Source organism: Saccopteryx leptura, chromosome 11 (assembly GCF_036850995.1).
Source record: "Saccopteryx leptura isolate mSacLep1 chromosome 11, mSacLep1_pri_phased_curated, whole genome shotgun sequence".
Lineage (NCBI taxonomy): Eukaryota > Metazoa > Chordata > Mammalia > Chiroptera > Emballonuridae > Saccopteryx > Saccopteryx leptura.
The window spans coordinates 70973809-70991478 of record NC_089513.1 but is presented as its reverse complement, the minus strand read 5'-3'; the positions used below and the strand labels follow the sequence as shown (position 1 = coordinate 70991478).

At 45.9% G+C, this 17670-nt stretch overlaps 1 protein-coding gene across 4 annotated transcripts in view; it reads right to left on the bottom strand.

Moving 5' to 3' along the window:
- CLCC1 (chloride channel CLIC like 1) overlaps positions 1–15933 on the bottom strand; it is a 28486-nt gene extending 12553 nt beyond the window's left edge. For all 4 annotated transcript variants that reach the window (XM_066353344.1, XM_066353346.1, XM_066353345.1 and 1 more), the window contains exons 1-6: positions 15796–15933; positions 8476–8616; positions 7985–8086; positions 4376–4483; positions 1290–1511; positions 952–1092 (exon numbers count right to left, since the gene is read on the bottom strand). In XM_066353344.1, the coding sequence (XP_066209441.1) occupies positions 952–1092; positions 1290–1511; positions 4376–4483; positions 7985–8086; positions 8476–8604 (702 nt within the window). In that variant the 5' untranslated portion in view covers positions 8605–8616; positions 15796–15933. The remainder of the gene's footprint in view (positions 1–951; positions 1093–1289; positions 1512–4375; positions 4484–7984; positions 8087–8475; positions 8617–15795) is intronic.
- Positions 15934–17670: the final 1737 nt, after the last annotated feature.

Below are 17670 nucleotides of genomic sequence, written 5' to 3'. Positions count from 1 at the left end.
GCAAAGATGGCCCGGGCACTGAGGATGGCTCTGTGGCCTCTGCTTCAGGTGCTAGAATGGCTCTGGATACAGAGTGATGCCTCAGAGGGGCAGAGCATCGCTCCCTGGTGGGCGTGCCGGGTGGATCCCGGTCCCCGTTTCCAGCTTCGGGAAAATGAAAAAAAAAAAAAAAAATCATGGTTTTAATGCAAAAAGTACAGATAAAGACGTCAACTGCCTTCTCTGTAAGTAATTACAACGAGGAGGGAAAACTTTGTCACTAAATAGCTTTAAAAATTTAGTTCAAATATCGTTCATATCATGCCCTCAACGTACAGTTACATGTTAAATGACTACTTCTTATTTCATGGTAAAACGGTGTTTCGCTTTGAATGGTTTTCAGCACAAATAATGTAACTTTTATATATTAAGGCCCCAGGGGAAATCAGTGAGATAACAATATTCAACCAAAAACCTTCCTTCCTTCAATTTGTAAATGATTGCCAGTGTAGAAGGTATGGAACTTAGAGCAAAAGGTTTAAAAAAAAAAAATCACAATTTTATCAGATGAATTCATTTATATTTTAAGTTCATCAGACTCGCCGCGCTAGAAAGAGCTAGACTTTCCCGCAGTGCTTACGCTCCTTGGACAGGAACAGCGCCGTTTCCTTACATGTCTACATAGAGCAGGCCCCGCCCCCTTGGGGTTTATAGTTAGGGTTAAGGTTCAGCATGATCCCAATTTTAAAAGAATTAAATTTTAGAATCATGAATATCAGAATGAACTTTCTTCCCCACTAACTAGTCAAGGCCCCAAACTGGCTACAGCCAAGCGCTTGCCCATGGCCCTCTCCCCATGCCCACCCACTGCCTCATCGGAGGCAAGTCATGCTCTAGTTCTAAAGGGTGATCTCTTTTTATTTTTTATGAAATAACATTTTAAAACTTTAAGAGCTCCCACATAATTAATACCTTGTACAAATATATCCAGTTCCATCCAAAGCTGAGGAGCACACTGACGCCCAAGGCACGTCTCAGCTGCGTGTACCAGCGCACGTAGGTCCACAGCTCGGTGGCCACCAAGCCCACGAGGCAGAGCAGACACAGGAGCACCTGGGAAACAGCAGCGCAGCCGCGTGACCCTCAGGCCGCCAGCAACAAACCCGGACTCAAATACGCAAAACCGTTTGTGCCATTTTGCTGCAAGGTCACCAGCACAGTATGAGTGACTTAGTACAGGTTCTCAACATAATCATGGTGAAGTTTAAATAACCCAAAACCTGTGCATCACGCCCCCCAGCCCAGCTTACCATAAACACACTATATGGATCCACACCAAAGGAATCTTCAAAGCGCCATTTCCATGCTTCAAAATCATGAAACTTAAAATTAATTAAAATATCACTCAGTGCATCATCCAAGGCACCCGACTTCCAGTCTTCTCCACTGAGAAACTTCCGTATTTCTATCAAGGTCTGTCTTTTAAGGATAATCTCAGCATCATAATGCATATCATCTTTATTTTCATCAGGCTAAATTAAAGTTGCCAAAAAACAAACAATAGGAAAGAGAATTTTACTATATTACTCAGTGAAACATTTTAAGGTGAAAGCCAATTTAGAACTAAATATATAATTAGTTCACAAACAAAATGACAAGTACAGAACCACGATCTTTCAGAACCACCTGACACCTGGCTGAATGGCAGTCCTACAACTAGGGAGTTAAAGAAGAAGCCGCATCGAGTCTGGTAGAAGGGGCGGGTGGGCTGCTCTCACACCCACGTGGGTCAGATAAAAATCGGGAGGATATCTCACTCAGCTGCAGAGGTCCTCCCCTGAGGAGTGAGGGTCCCAACCTCACACCAGGCCTCGCAGCCCAGGGTTCCAGTGCCAGGAAGAGAAGTCCCCACAATGTCTGGCTGTGAAAACCAGCAGGGACTGAGGCTGAGGGAACGGAGGCTGCTGGAGTCCCAGGAGCTCCTCTGAAAGGGCCCGCTCGTGGACCTACTCATGGACCTACTCGGACTCACTTCCCCTGAGCTCCAGCACTGGGCAGCAGCTTGAAAAGCACCAGAGACATGCGAGGAAGAACTGAATTGTCCGGCATCAAGGCAAAAGCTGGGGGTAGGGGGCAGCTTGCTCCCAGGCAGAAGTTCTGGCAGAGGTCAGTGTTCCTTTGATGACCTCTTCCCTCCACAGAGATGGCAGGGGGGCACCACAGCTGAGACTCCATCAACTTGGCTCACAGTCTGCCCCGCTCTGGCGATTTTGAGGCCCCGCCCCACCAAATCGCAGGCCCGCCCAAGCTGTTTCTGGTGGCTTTTTAATAGGAATGGCCAGTCTTGACCCCTGCCTCAGATTTTCCTAAAATCTCTCACACAAACATCTGGCCTCAGCGTGCACCCTGCCTCTGCTAAGTGGCCCCATCCCGGCACTGGCAGCAGCAGCCTTGGGCCACAGCTTGGCCTCGCCTGGGCACCTCCGCGCCCAGCACGAGTAGCAGCTGCCTGCAGATCATTCTGTAGCTCAAGCTGAGTGGCCCACAGAACACAGGTGGTGGCTGACCTTGGCCTGTACCTTCCCGGAGGCCCCAGAGCCAGGGCACCTAGTGGACAGCTACAGACCACCCTGAAGCACCAACACCCGACCACCACAACTGACACGCTCAGGGCAGACTCAGTGGGAAGCAGAGCCCTGCTGCAGGAAATCCTGCTCTGGGGGCGGGGCTCCTGGCTCCTGGCTCCTGCACAGCTGGTCCTCCGCGCAGTGAGAGGGGCTGGGAGGTGGCCGGAGCCAGTCCTCGCAGCTCATCAGCCTGGAGGTAAATCCCTCCCACTGACGTGCCACAGCAGTCAGGGCTCAACTACAAGAGAAGGGGGTACACAGTGCACACGGTCGGGGGGACAGCCCTCAAATGCTCAGCCTGGGTGATCCAGGGGGCTGTAGGTGCCACTGGACCCTACAGAACACCGACATTAGGCCACTCCACAAAGCCTGGGAGAGGCAGCAGCTCTACCTAATACACAGAAACAAACACAGGGAGGATGTAAATGAGAAGAACAAGAAACATGTCCCTAATGAAAGAAGAGAACTCCAGAAAAAGAACTAACAAAATGGAGACAAGCAATCTACTAGATGCAGCGTTTCAAACATTAGTTATAAGAATGCTCAACGAACTTAGTGAGAACCTCAACAGCATAAAAAAGAACCAGCCAGACCCTGGCCAGGTAGCTCACTTGGTTAGTGTCATCCCAATATGCCATATTTGCAGGTCAATCCCTGGTCCGAGCACATACAAGAATCAACCAATGAGTGCATAAATAAGTGGAACAGCAAATCAGTGTCTCTCTCCCCCTTCCTCTCCCTCTAAAATCAACCGATCAGTAAATAAATTGGAAAAGTTTACTTGAAAAAAAAGGTCCAGTCAGAGATAAAGGATACATTAACTGACATGAGGAGTAATTTTCAGGGAATCAACAGGGTAGAGGACGCCAGGAATCAGAGCAGTGATTCGGAACATAAGAAAGCAGAAAACACCCAATCAGAACAGCCGAAAGACAAGCTCCAAAAGCATTGAGGACAGTGTAAGGAGCCTCTGGGATCAAGTACACCCACATATGCATCATGGGGTGCTGGAAGGAGAGCGAGCAAGAAATTAAAAACCTATTTAAAAATATAATGGTGGCCTAACTGGTGGTGGCGCAGTGAATAGTCGGCCTAGGAAGCCGAGGTCCCGGGTTCGAAACCCAAAGGCCAGCAGGTTCAGAGTGGACTCATCTGGCTTGAGCGCGGGCTCACCAGCTTGAGCGCAGGATCAACATGACCCCATGGTCACTGGCTTTAAGCCCGAGGTTGCTGGCTGAAGCCCAAAGTCAGTGACTTGTCTGGGGCCCCCCTCCCCCCATCAAGGCACGTATGAGAAGCAATCAATGAACAACTAAAGTGCCACAACTATGAGTTGATGCTTCCCATCTCTCTCCCTGCCTGTCTCCCTCTCTTTCGCTAAAAATAAAACAAACAAACAAACAAAAACAAGTAAGGGTCAAAACAAATCCTTACCAAGTCGGGAGTTTAGTAAGTGTCCAACTGTTTGATATGGTTCAAATAGCAAATATAAACCACCACCCACCCCCAATTCAACTAAGTGGTTCAGCAGTGCATAGAGTTGAACAAGTAAAGCCCAGTGGACCAGAATAAAGGAGTGGTCTGCATGGCCTTCCACCAGACCTCTGCATAGCGGGCTGCTGCATCCTGCACAAATGGGTTCTGAAAAAAAGTCAGGCAGCTACTCTCTGCTAAAGCACCAATGATGCTCTATCACTGCTTTATGTAACCTGAAATTAATAATGAAAATATCCCTCCACACTGATTAGTATCACTCCACCAATACTCACAAGTCCAAGTTTCTCAGCTTCAATTAAAATCTTATTTAAGTATCTCCTAAAAATAGAATTGCTTCGAATTTCATAGTCTTTCCTCTTTTTGTTTTCACATGCATCAATCTGCAATCACAAAAAAAGAAAATCAACAGTTAGCAACAAGTTTAATATAAGGATCAAGTCTCTAACCGAGTGGCCCCATGGAGACAGCAAGGTAAGGTGCTGCTTATTTTTATCAAGTGTGCATTAAAACGCAGAGCTTGTCTGCTGCCTGTGGGCTCTCTCTGCAAACAGCAAGCAGGCAACAAACGAGGAGCACGCATCCAGCACTGCCCTGGCTTTCAGCAATTTTACAGCTGAAGATCATAAAGCAAGAGGGCAGCGGAGTGGATAAGCACACCTGGACCAGTCTCTCTCTTTGTAATGACAGACAGTAAGAAGGGAAGGAGAAAAAGGAAGGAAGGGAGGAAGATATATGAAGAGACAAAAAGAAACAAAGACAGGACGAAGCCAGAAAGACACAGCAAAGAAATTCTTGAATGTGCACATTACTTCCGGCCTTGTATTAGCGTCTCCTGTCAATGACTGACCATCCCCTACTACACGGGACACTTCGGGAAGTCAGGAACCATGGCTTCGCCACAGTGTCCTCCACATGACAACGCTTCACATCAATCTTCATTAGAACAGATGTCCTCTGAACGTAGCTGTACAAACACCACAGTGGTCAAGCCACCGACTGAGGGCAAGGCCTATCTTACAGACATTAGACCTTGTGATAAGCAATTTTATTATTTTTTGTATATTTCTGAAGTGAGAAGTGGGGAGGCAGACAGACAGACTCCCGCATGCGCCCCGACCGGGATCCGGCTGGTAAGCCCACCAGTGGGCGATGCTCTGCCCATCTGGGGCAATGCTCTGTTGCAACCTGAGCCATTCTAGTGCCTGAGGCAGAGCCATGGAGCCATCCTCAGCACCCTGGCTGATTTTGCTCCAATGGAGGCTTGGCTGCAGGAGGGGAAGAGAGAGATAATGAGAAAGGAGGGGGGAAGGGGGAAGAAGCAGATGGGCGCTTCTCCTGTGTGCCCTGACAGGGAATCGAACCCAGGACATCCACACGCCAGGCCAATGCTCTATCACTGAGCCAACCAGCCAGGGCCAGTGATAAGCAATTAAAAATAAAGTATTTTTTTAATTGATTTTATAGACAGGAAGAGGCAGGGGAGAGAGACAGGAACATAGACCTGTTCCTGTATGTGCCCTGACTGGGGATTGAACTGGCAACCTCCGCTTCAGGGCAAAGCTCTAATCAACTGAGCTATCTGGCCAGGGCTAGCAATTTTTATTTTTTAACTGGGTTTTCTATGTTGATTTTTTTATTTTTGTGTGACAGAGACAGAGTCAAAGAGAGGGGCAAATAGGAACAGACAGACAGGAAGGGAGAGAGACGAGAAACATCCAATTCTTCGTTGCAGCTCCTTAGTTGTTCTTTGATTGATTTCTCATATGTGCCTTGACCAGAGGGGGACTATAGCAGATCAAGTGAGCCCTTGCTCGAGCCAGTAACCTTGGTTGGGTTCAAGCTGGTGAGCCTTGCTCAAACCAGATGAGCCTGCACTCAAGCTGGCGACCTCAGGGTCTCGAACCTGGGTCCTCCACATCCCAGTCTGACGCTCTATCCACTGCACCACCGCCCGGTCAGACAATTTTTACTTTTTAAATGACTGTGTACCATGAGTTGAGCTGAACATGGAAACGGGCCTAATGATACAGAAGATAGTAATGAGTACAAACTCAGGATGGGACACTTTAGAGAAGTCGTGTGGCAGTTTCCACTGCTTTCAAGCAAGGTTTATAAACCTTTAAATGAAAAAAAGAAAATTTCTCTTTAAGAGAAACAATGAATTTTTTTTTGAGAGAGAGAGAGAGAAAGAGACAGGAAGGGAGGGTTAGAAGCATCAATTTGTAGTTGCTTTCACTTCATTGGGCACAGATTGCTTCTCATTCGTGCCTTGACCAGGACCGTGCCAGTATCCTCTTGCTCAAGCTGGTGAGCTCTGGGATCATGTAGACAAGGTTCCTGCTCAAGCCAGCGACTTGAGCCCAAAGGTCGCTGGCTTGAGCCCAAGGTCACTGGCTTGAGCAAAGAGTCACTGGCTCGGCTGGAGCCCTCCTCCCATCACATGCAAAGGCACGCATGAGAAGCAATCAATGAACAACTAAAGTGCCACAACTATGAGTTGATGCTTCTCATTTCTCCCCTTTCCTGTCTGTCTTTGTCTCTCTCACTAAAGAAGAAAAAATAAAAGAATAAAACATATAACTTGTCCCAAGAAATTTTCAGTTTGATAATTACAACATGAGATAAATATTACAGGAAAAATAAAAGAACTACTTTTAAGAAAAGACCAGGGTAACACCTGACCAGGCAGTGGTGCAGTGGATAGAGCATCGGACTGGGATGCTGCAGAGGCCCCAGGTTCGAGACCCCAAGGTCGCCAGCTTGAGCACGGGCTCATCTAGTTTGAGTAAAGCTCACCAGCTTGGACCCAAGGTCATTGGCTCGAGCAAAGGGGTTACTCGGTCTGCTGAAGGCCCGCGGTCAAGGCACATATGAGAAAGCAATCAATGAACAACTAAGTTGTCGCAACGTGCAACGAAATACTAGTGATTGATGCTTCTCATCTCTCTGTTCCTGTCTGTCTGTCCCTGTCTATCCCTCTCTCTGACTCTCTGTCTCTGTAAAAAAAAAATAAATAAAAATAAAAAAAAATAAAAAAAAAAAAAACAAGACCAGGGTAACTAAAGAAAAAATAGTACACAGTTGACCCCTGGATAACATGGGTTTGAACTGTGCAGGTCCACTTATACTCAGATTTTTTCAATAAATACATTCTGTGGCCCTGGCCAGTTGACTCAGTGATAGAGCACCAGCCTGGCGTGTGATGTCTCAGGTTCGATTCCCGGTCAGGGCACACAGCAGAGCTTATCTGCTTCTCCACCCTGCCCCTTCTCACTTCTCTTTCTCCCTAACCCCCTCCTGCAGCCATGGCTCGATTGGAGCAAGTTGGCCCCGGGCACTGAGGATGGCTCCATGGCCTCCGCCTGAGGCACAAAGAAGAGCTTTGTTGCTGAGCAATGGAGCAACACCCCAGGTGGGCTTGCCAGGTGGATCCTGGTGGGGGCACATGTGGGAGTCTGTATCCGCCTCCCCTCTCTCACTGAAAAAAAAAAAAGAAAAAAGAATACATTTTGTACTATAAATGTATTTTCTCTTCCTTATGATTTCAATAACATTTTCTTTTCTCTAGCTTACTTTATTGTAAGGATATAGTATACAATACATATAACATACAAAATACATATAAATTGACTGTTTTCAGAAGGCTTCTGGTCAATGGTATGTTATAATAGTTAACACTTTGGAGGAGCCAAAAGTTATACAGAGAATTTCAACCGTGTAAAGGGTTGGTGCCCCGAACTCCCATCCTGTTCAAGGGTCAACTGTATATATTATATCAATTGTACAGTATGTAGAAACAAAAACAATGTTAGCAAACAGAGAAAGAGAAAAACTTAACATACTATAAATAATATAAAATCCATGAGTGAAAAAAATCTAACCTTATGAGTTAAAGAATCAAGTCTGCTGTAACATTCCGACAATTCATCAGCACGTGACAGGTCTTGATTGACCTCGTTTTTCTCTGATATACCATATTTCACCTAACGCAAAGTAGAGAAAGATTTTATTTCTTTAGTTAAGTTGCAAAAATAGTCTATTATTAATGAAGACTAAAATTTTAACTTCATTTTTTCTGACTTTGCTTGTTATATTCTTCAATCATACTGAATCACCCAAAAAGTCTCCAATTTATATACAAGCTAAGAACTAAAATCAAACTAGTTTGCTATCTGATGGCTTTACATTCAAATTCAAAACAGAAATAACCAGGTGGGGTTGAAATAATCTTTGACTAAGAGTATCATGAAAGATTCTGTATGATTGCTAATCATGATACATGACTCATAGTGCTGAGTGAACACCAACAAAAGTAGACTGTTTCCATCATAGCACTGATAAGGTCTTACACACATGTGCATTTTTTTAGTACCTGAGATTTTCTCATTGTTCCTGAAGCAGCATCATAGTTCAGCATGTCCGTGGGGTCAATCCAATCATCATCATGAGCATAACCAGTTAACAGCCACAGACATTCACAAAGGAGCAGAGAACACAGCATCCTGCATGAAGGCTAAAACCAATTTTTAATACATATAATGAAATATAATTATTTTTAAAAGAAATTGTAATAACTACTTCCTTCTATGCTAAGATAATGCTTTCTTTCTGAACTGAAATAAAACTTAGTAAGAGTATTCACAAATAAATATACACATACATGCATACATATTCTAATTGAGACAAAAAAAATAGGGATTTTTCATATGATTCAGCAATTCTATTCCTAGGTATGTATCCAGAAAAAATAGAAATGTATTTCCATACAAAAACTTGTACACAAATATTTATAGCCATATTATCCACACAGTTACAAAGTAGAAACAATAAAATGTCCATTAACTAATGAACAAAGAAAACATGGTATATCCATATATGGAATATTACTATGCCATAAAAAGGAATGAAATGTATTTTTTAAGAAATGAAGTATTGCCTGACCAGGTGGTGGCGCAGTGAATAGAGCGTCAGACTGGGATGTGGAAGGACCCAGGTTCGAGACCCCGAGGTCGCCAGCTTGAGCGCAGGCTCATCTGGCTTAAGCCAAAAAAAGCTCACCAGCTTGGACCCAAGGTCGCTGGCTCGAGCAAGGGGTTACTTGGTCTGCCGAAGGCCCACGGTCAAGGCACATATGAGAAAGCAATCAATGAACAACTAAGGAGTCCCAACGAAAAACTGATGATTGATGCTTCTCATCTCTCACCGTTCCTGTCTGTCTGTCCCTATCTATCCCTCTCTCTGACTCTCTCTGTCCCTGTAAAAATAAATAAATAAAAATTAAAAAAATTAAAATTAAAAAAAAAAAAGAAATGAAGTATTGATACATGCTACAATATGAATGAACTTGGAAAACATGCTATGTCAAAGAAGCCAGTCACCATACATTATATGATTCCATTTATATGAAAAGTCTGGAACAGACTTAGTAGATACTTTGGATTGGGGATAAGGGACAAAAGGTGGTAGTTCAATGGTACAGGGTTTCTGTCTGAGGTGATGAAAAATAATCTAAAATTTTGGCATTGGATGCACATATCTGTGTATACTAAAAATCTTAAACTTTAATTTTTCCATTGATTTGAGAGAGAGAAAGAGGAAGGAAGAATGGGACGGAGGGAGGGAGGGAAGAGGAGGAATGAGAGGGAAGGAGGGAGGGAGGAGGAATGGGAAGGAGGGAAAGAGGGAGGGAGGGAAGGAGGGAGGAAGAATGGGCAAGAAGGAGGAAGAATAGGAGGGAGGGAGGGAGGAAGAATGGGAGGGAGAAACATCAATTCGTTGTTCCAGTTAGTGGTCCCATTTAGTTGTGCACTCATTGACTGCTTCTCATACATGCCCTGATGGGGATCAAACCAACAACCTTGGTACATGGGACAACGCTATCCACTTAACCACCTGGCCAGGGCCAGAATTGCATACTTTAAATGGATGAATTGTATAGTATGTGAGTCATTTCTCAGTAAAACTTTAAAAAAAAACACAAAAAAACAAAGAGGTATTTTAACCAAATTGTTTCCCCACCCCAAATTTTTTTAACACTTGGGAAATAAGAAAGGTGTAAAATTAAAATTCAAACCCAGGTCAAGATGGTGGAGTAGGTAAATGCTGTGCTTGCTGCCCCCCAGGACCCCATCAAAATCACAATTACAGAAGAACCATCACTGAGAACCACCCGCACGCAGACTAGCTGAACATTGGTAACTAAGGGTTTAAGGAAGCCACAGGGAGACTGGCAGGGGGGGCAGAGACAGAACAGGCTGGTCCCGCACCCACAGTGTGACAAGTAAGAAATGGGAGGCATATCTGGGCTGCGAAGGTCCCCCTAAGGAGGGAAGTGTCCCCGCCCCACCTGGCTCCCTATGCCAGGACACCTGTGCTGGAAGAGGAGACCCCGTAACACGGAGCTGTAAAACCAGTGGGGGTGGCGACTGCGACAGACAGGGCACTGCTGGAGGCCTAGATGGTCCCCTCAAGGGGCCCAGGCAAAAACGTGCTCACTCAGACTCCTCGCTCCTCACAGACTGGGCTCCAGTGCAGGGGTGGCAGCTGGAAGAGCACCAGGGACACGTGGGAGGAACAGAACTGAGGGCTTCAGGGTGAGAGCTGGAGGAGCCGGGCGGGACAGAGCGCTGGAGGCACCACTGCTCCTTTGTTGAGCACGCCTCACGCAGGGTGCAGCAGGTGCAAATCTAAATGCTGCAATAACACGACTAACATTTGCCCCGCCCCAGTGATTCCCCGAGACCCTGTCCCACTCAAGTCACACGCCTGGCCCCTGCCACTTGCCACACAGGTAGCCTGCCACAGCTCTTGCTGCAGATTTTCCTAAAATCTCTCAAAGGTCCACAAACACCAAACAAGCTATGGCTGGCCGTTACTTTTTTTGTTTCATTCAATACTATGATTAGTTCCAGGTGTATAACACAATGGTTAGAAAATCATATACTTTACGAAGTGTTCCCCCTGGTACTTCCAGTACCCCCGGCACTGTACACAGTTATTACAATATTAGTGCCTCTACTCCCTGTGCTGTACTACCTCTTGTAAGTGGCCCCAAACTCAGCACAAGCAGCAACCAGTGTCAACTTGCATTGTAATTCTCATAAGCCTGTGGCCCCAAGCCAGGTATGAGTTGCAGCTAGTGCTGGCCTGGAACGTAACTTCAACTAACTGGCCACAAACCTGGCACAAGTGACAGATGGCCTCAACAAACATTGTGGTGCCAACCAAAGGGTCTCAAGCCTGGCACTAGTGGCAGCTGGCCTCTGTTCACAGCACAGCCTCCTCTCAGGTGCCTTCCAGCACAAGTGGCAGCCAACCACAGGTCACTTTGTAGCTCCCATTAGGTGGCCCAGGCTAGGCACAAATGGTGGCTGACCCTGGCCTGCACCAGAGCCCCTCGCAGACCCATACACCTAGTGGCTGGCTCAGACAACACCAGCGTACCACCCAACCAGCTCCACAAAGGACACACCCAAAGGGTGAACTTGGCCGGCTCCAGAGCCCTGGTGAAGGCAAATCCTGCCCCACTGGGTCAGCCTGGACACAACAGCTTCTCCATGCAGTCACGGACAGCCCTCACAGCCAGTCAGCTTGAGGTTCAATCACACCCACTGACGTGCCAACAGCCATCAGGGCTCAATGAAAATAGGAGGGCACGCACATCCCACACAAGGGACACTCATGGAACACCCGGCTCAGGTGAACAGGGAGACTGTGTCACCAGGCCCCATAGGATATGTACTACATTAACTAGTTCACTCACCAAGTCTGAGACATAGAAGCTCTACCTAATACATAGAAACAAACACCAGAAGTCAGCCAAAATGAGGACACAAAGAAACATGAAACATGTCCCAAATGAAAGAACAAGACAAAACGCCAGAAAAGGAACTAGAGTCTAGTTACTAGACAATATGGAGACAAACAAGAGACAATCTACCAGACACAGAGCTCAAAACACTGGTTACAGGATGTTCAATAAACTTATGGGAAGAACAGATGAACTCAGACCCTCAACAAAGACAGAGAAACCATAAAAGTCATAAATGCAATAAACTATAACTAAAATGAAAAATACAGTAGAGGTAATTAACAGAAGATTAGATACAGCAGATCAAATCAGCAATCTAGAAGACAAGGTAGCAGAAAACACCCACCACCAACAATAATGGAGATATCATTAAAAAGAAACTCAGAACGAGAGACTAGTTTTCAGTAAAAGTTCAGCACTCATTTGTTTAACATGTACTAAATGCACAGTGGATTGGGCACCGTCTTAAACAAGAGGGATACCAAGGAACTAGACCAGCAGGTCCTCTAAACGGTTAAAAACTAAGTAGACAACAAACCAAGTGTTTGAATTGAGCAGACTCTGAAAAGATGGAAGGGTATGACATCAAGGCTGCAGGAAAGGTTCTTCACAGGCAACATGGTTTGAAACTACTTCAGAAATGGTGAAACAGCCACTAGAATTTCAGGAGTGTCACTGTGGGGCGAGGTCGGAGCACGGGAAAAGGGGAGGAGACTCAAGAGCCTGTCAGGCAGCTGAGTGTAGACGATGGCCCCCACAAAGTCATGCTATTGGTCACCACTTCACTTTCTCAACCATGAGCAGAATATGAAGAGCTTTATTCAGGGCCAGAATCAGCAATGCCAGAACTGAGGAGAGTAAGAAGCTAACGAAATTTCTTCACAAGTGGAATAAGGAAAATGAAACAGAAAAATTCAACAAGGTCAAACAATTTGAGCAATTTACAGCCAGCTAATGAATCACAAGTTTTTATTTGGAAGCAAGTAAGTTTACACATTCCAGACCCTCCAGGAACAGACTGGACTCACTCCTGGTCCCTTTCCAATGACGGCCAGTCTTTAAAAATGAAACCAGAAAATAACTCTAACTCCTTTTTATGCATATTATGATGAATCAACATATTGAATGACACACCTAGAAAGCCAATGAATATTCTGTTTAGACCTCCTCTAGATTCCCACGGGCTAGAGAAAGATAAAAAGCCTCAAGACAAAGGACCCAGGGACACGCTTTAGGGCACGCCCATACCATTCTCTCTTACTCTAAGTGTCCCCAAGAGACGTGCAACCAGGGGAGCACTGGGCAGCTGCAGCTTGTCACAGGCTGACCCCCTAAACCTGTCTCCAAGGCCCCGTTTTCTCTAACTTCAAAGCAACTGTGCTCAGGCTCTCTCCTGTTGCTTTTTCTATCCTAAGCATTTTCTTCATTGCACTGTCCCCAGCTGTAGTAAACGTACTCTCAAAATCACTCGGACTCACGTTGTGAAATCTTTTCTACCAAAAGAGCCCATTACAGCTGGCCCCAGGCCGACCTACTCTGGGCCCATTCCCCATCCAGTAACAAATGATGAAAGATCAAGAAATGAGGCCCATCAGTGGAGTCAGCTGCAAATTCAAACCCTCCTGCCAAATCCCTGGGCTCCCTGATTTAAGGGTGGAAGTTCTCGAGAAATCTTACAGTTGACTTCACGTTTTCTCCAATCAAAGCTGCCCCTAAACCTGCTGAAGACCTTGTTAAAAATCATTCTGATTGAGTAACTTAGAGGTGGGCCTGAGATTCTGCATTTCCAAAAAGCTCCTGGTGATGGCCGAGATGCTGGCCCACAGACCACGCTCTGAGAAGTGTTAAAGGCAAGTAACTAACCATCCTATCTATGTTGGTTTAGCTCAGTAATTTTCAACCTTTTTAATTTCATGGCACACATTACTGAAATTCTGTGGCACACCAAAAAATACATTCTTTGCTGACCTGAACCCCACCCCCAAAAAAGGTGTAATTTTCATTCATTCACACCAGACAGCTATTGTTGTGTTGGCTGTTGTCATTTTTTTATTTGACACTCTAAGGGAAAAGAGGTCAGTGCCCCCTACTAAATAGTCAAGTATTGCATGTTTTAAAAATTCCTGCAGCGCAGCCATTGAAAATCACTGGTTTAAAAAAGCCCGTCAATAGATGACTGGATAAAGAAGATGTGGCACATATACACTATGGAATACTACTCAGCCATAAGAAATGATGACATCGGATCATTTACAGCAAAATGGTGGGATCTTGATAACATTATACGAAGTGAAATAAGTAAATCAGAAAAAAACAGGAACTGCATTATTCCATTCGTAGGTGGGATATAAAAGCGAGACTAAGAGACATTGATAAGAGTGTGGTGGTTGGGGGGGCACAAAGAAAACTAGATAGAAGGTGACAGAGGACAATCTGACTTTGGGTGATGGGTATGCAACATAATTGAATGACAAGATAACCTGGACATGTTTTCTTTGAATATATGTACCCTGATTTATTGATGTCACCCCATTAAAAAAAGAAGAAAAAAAAAAAGAAAATCACTGGTTTAGCTTAAATGGTGGCACCTGTGATTGATTGTACTGTTTGTTGCTAATAATCTCTCTCCTCTGCCAGTTTCTACTTTTTATTTTGTATCTGCATAAGGCTTTAACACTAACATTAAAATTATAATAGACCTGGCTGGGTAGTTCGGTTTGGTCCAAAAGTACAAAGGTTGCTGGTTCGATCCCCGGTCAGGGCACATACTACAGGAACAGATTTGATATTCCTGTTTATCTACCTCTGTCTCTCTCCTTCTTCTCTCACTAAAATCAATAAAAAATTATTTTTTATATATATATATAGTCTTTATATATTTATATATATATAGTCTTTCATTACTCTACCAAAGACTGCTACATACATTCATCATTTAATTCTTACAAAAAGTCTTGGAAGTAGTCCTGTTGTTATCTTCATTTCATGGATTAGGAAGACAGGTAAGGTGCCCAAGGTCACTCAGCTTGTCTGTGAGAGAAGCCAGACTGACTCTACCTAACCTGTCTCTCTGAGGGGAAGGTGCTAGTGGCCGCGAGGGGCTCTCCAGAGAGGGGAGAGAGGAGGCACCGCTGGATCCACCTGTCTACACAGCGGGCAACACGGGGAGTGGGCTGGGACCTGAGCTACTAGCCCGGAGAGCTACCAAGGAAGACGAAGACCTCCAACGAGACTGCCAGCTACTCGGTGGAAAGAGGCAAAGCGCATCTGATACCGATGAATTTACGCGTTGAATGAGAAAGACAAGGCTAACGTGGATAGTAGGGTCAAATTCCGTAGTAACGTAGCGCGGTCTAAATGTCAGGGTTTGGAGTTGAGTGCGCGTGCGCAGCGCAGTTCCCCGGGGCCGTAGCTCCCAAACCCGAGGGAGAGCGGGGCTAACGCTCCCGGGCGAAGACGACGCTGGGGAGGCGGCTCCGGGGCCACACCCGCCTCGCCACTGTCGCGGAGAAAACCTGACGGGTCTCACCACCCACTCACAAACACACATCTCTAACTTCTTACACTTAAATTGCGTTTGGAGTTTTTCAAAATCCACCATCCCACCTCCAGATCCGGGCTATTCTGCGAATGGCATTTGTTCAAGCGGCGCGTCGAGTTCTCGGAGATAACCCGAACCAACAAGAGGCGGCGCTCGTTCGGGCCGGTTCCGCCCGCCTCCCCGGGCCGCTCTCGGAACCGCGGCGCGCCGCAGCCACCGCAAAGGAGGCGGCCCGCTGGCCGGGGAGATGAGGGCAGGTGGCTCGCCCGCCCAGGAAGCCGCGGCCTCCCCGACGCCGCAGCCCGCCCGCCCGCCGGCCGCACCAGCACAGCGACACTCACGCGTGCCGCCGCCCCCGGGCCTCTCCAGGAAGACGGACACCCGCCGGGGCAGCCGCAGGAGGTGGCCCGCCGCCTGCGCGAAACGCTGAGCGCTTCCACCGACGTCTAGCCTCTCGCGCGTTTTCAACGACTCGCTCGGCCGGCAGCTGTGCGTCCTTCCCGGGCGCGCCGCTGATTGGTCCGCCGGGGGGCGGGGCCCACCGCTGTGGGCCGGTTCTCCGCCGGGAGCTTTCTATTTTATTTTTGTAAGGGACTTTTTATTTTCATCTGCAGGACACTCTGCAAATGACAATTTACACCGAAGCCAAATATATAAAACGGATACGAAGCATATTTTTTGTTTTGGTTTACTTTATAACTTAAAATGTGTAACATTTGCAATAAGACCGGAAGTCTATTTTGAGCATAATATTTTCAATGGTGTATATGATGAATGAAAACAATAGTCCTGTGGGGCGAGGCCGAGAGATTGTTAGTCTTGAACTGCCGGCCTTGCAATCTCTGGAAACTCTCCAAAGAGAAAAGGATGAGTTTTACACAGTAGGAGAAAATAAGAGATGTAGGCATCATTAGCAACAAATTTTAAAGTGTCTTAAAATTTGGAATATAATGTAGAACTTGAGTGTGCATGTCGCTTATTATAATTCTTTAAAATTAAAATACACCTGCCTGACCTGTGGTGGTGAGGTGGATAAAGCATTTACTGAAATGCTGAAATCTGGGTTGGAAACCCCCAATTTGCCCAGTCAAGGCACATACCAGAAGCAACTACTACCAATTGATGCTTCCTGCTCCTCCCCCCACCTTTCTTTCTGTCTGAAAGCAATGAAATCTTTTTTTTTTTTTTTGTATTTTTCTGAAGCTGGAAACGGGGAGAGACAGTCTGACAGACTCCCGCATGCTCCCGACCAGGATCCACCCGGCACGCCCACCAGGGGGCGACGCTCTGCCCACCAGGGGGCTATGCTCTGCCCCTCCGGGGGGGCGTCGCTCTGTTGCGACCAGAGCCACTCTAGCGCCTGGGGCAGAGGCCAAGGAGCCATCCCCAGCGCCCGGGCCATCTTTTGCTCCAATGGAGCCTTGGCTGCCGGAGGGGAAGAGAGAGACAGAGAGGAAGGAGAGGGGGAGGGGTGGAGAAGCAGATGGGTGCCTCTCCTGTATGCCCTGGCCGGGAATCGAACCCGGGCCTTCTGCACACCAGGCCAACGCTCTACCACTGAGCCAACCGGCCAGGGCGAAATCTTTTTAAAATAATACAAGTAAAATACACATGACATAAAATGTATCATCTTAACCATTTTTAAGTGTGTAGGTCAGTGATGGGCAATCTTTTGAGCTTAGTGTGTCAAAATTCGGCAAAAAAACTAGCATAACTCAGGTGGTGTGTCACTTTGTGAAAAAAACCATAATTTCGCGATATTTATAGTTTAAATAACAAAAATGTATAATTGTAATATATAACTGTATTTAATAAACCCAAAACTAATTATTTAACTTACCTGCTTAGTGACTTCTTTGTTCATCTGTCAGTCGGTCTCTTTTGTTGGTCTTGATATTATTTAACTTGTGTGGGGTGCTGTGAACTAAGATAAGTGAGGGGGAGGGGGAATTCTTTAACTAATCTGCCTATTAGTGACTTTTTTATTGCTCAATTTCATTGGCTAAATCTTCAATTGAAGGTTGGTATTTTGTACACTTCAAGCCCAAGTAACACTACTAACTTCATCTGTCAATCTGTTTCTTTTGTTGGTTTTGATATTATTTAACGCTGAGAATAGGTCTCACAAAAGTACATAGAGGGAAAAATTGTGAATAAAGCCATTGCTATATATTTCAGGGTGCTAAAAGTGTCTTGTAATCGGTTCCAGGCACTCC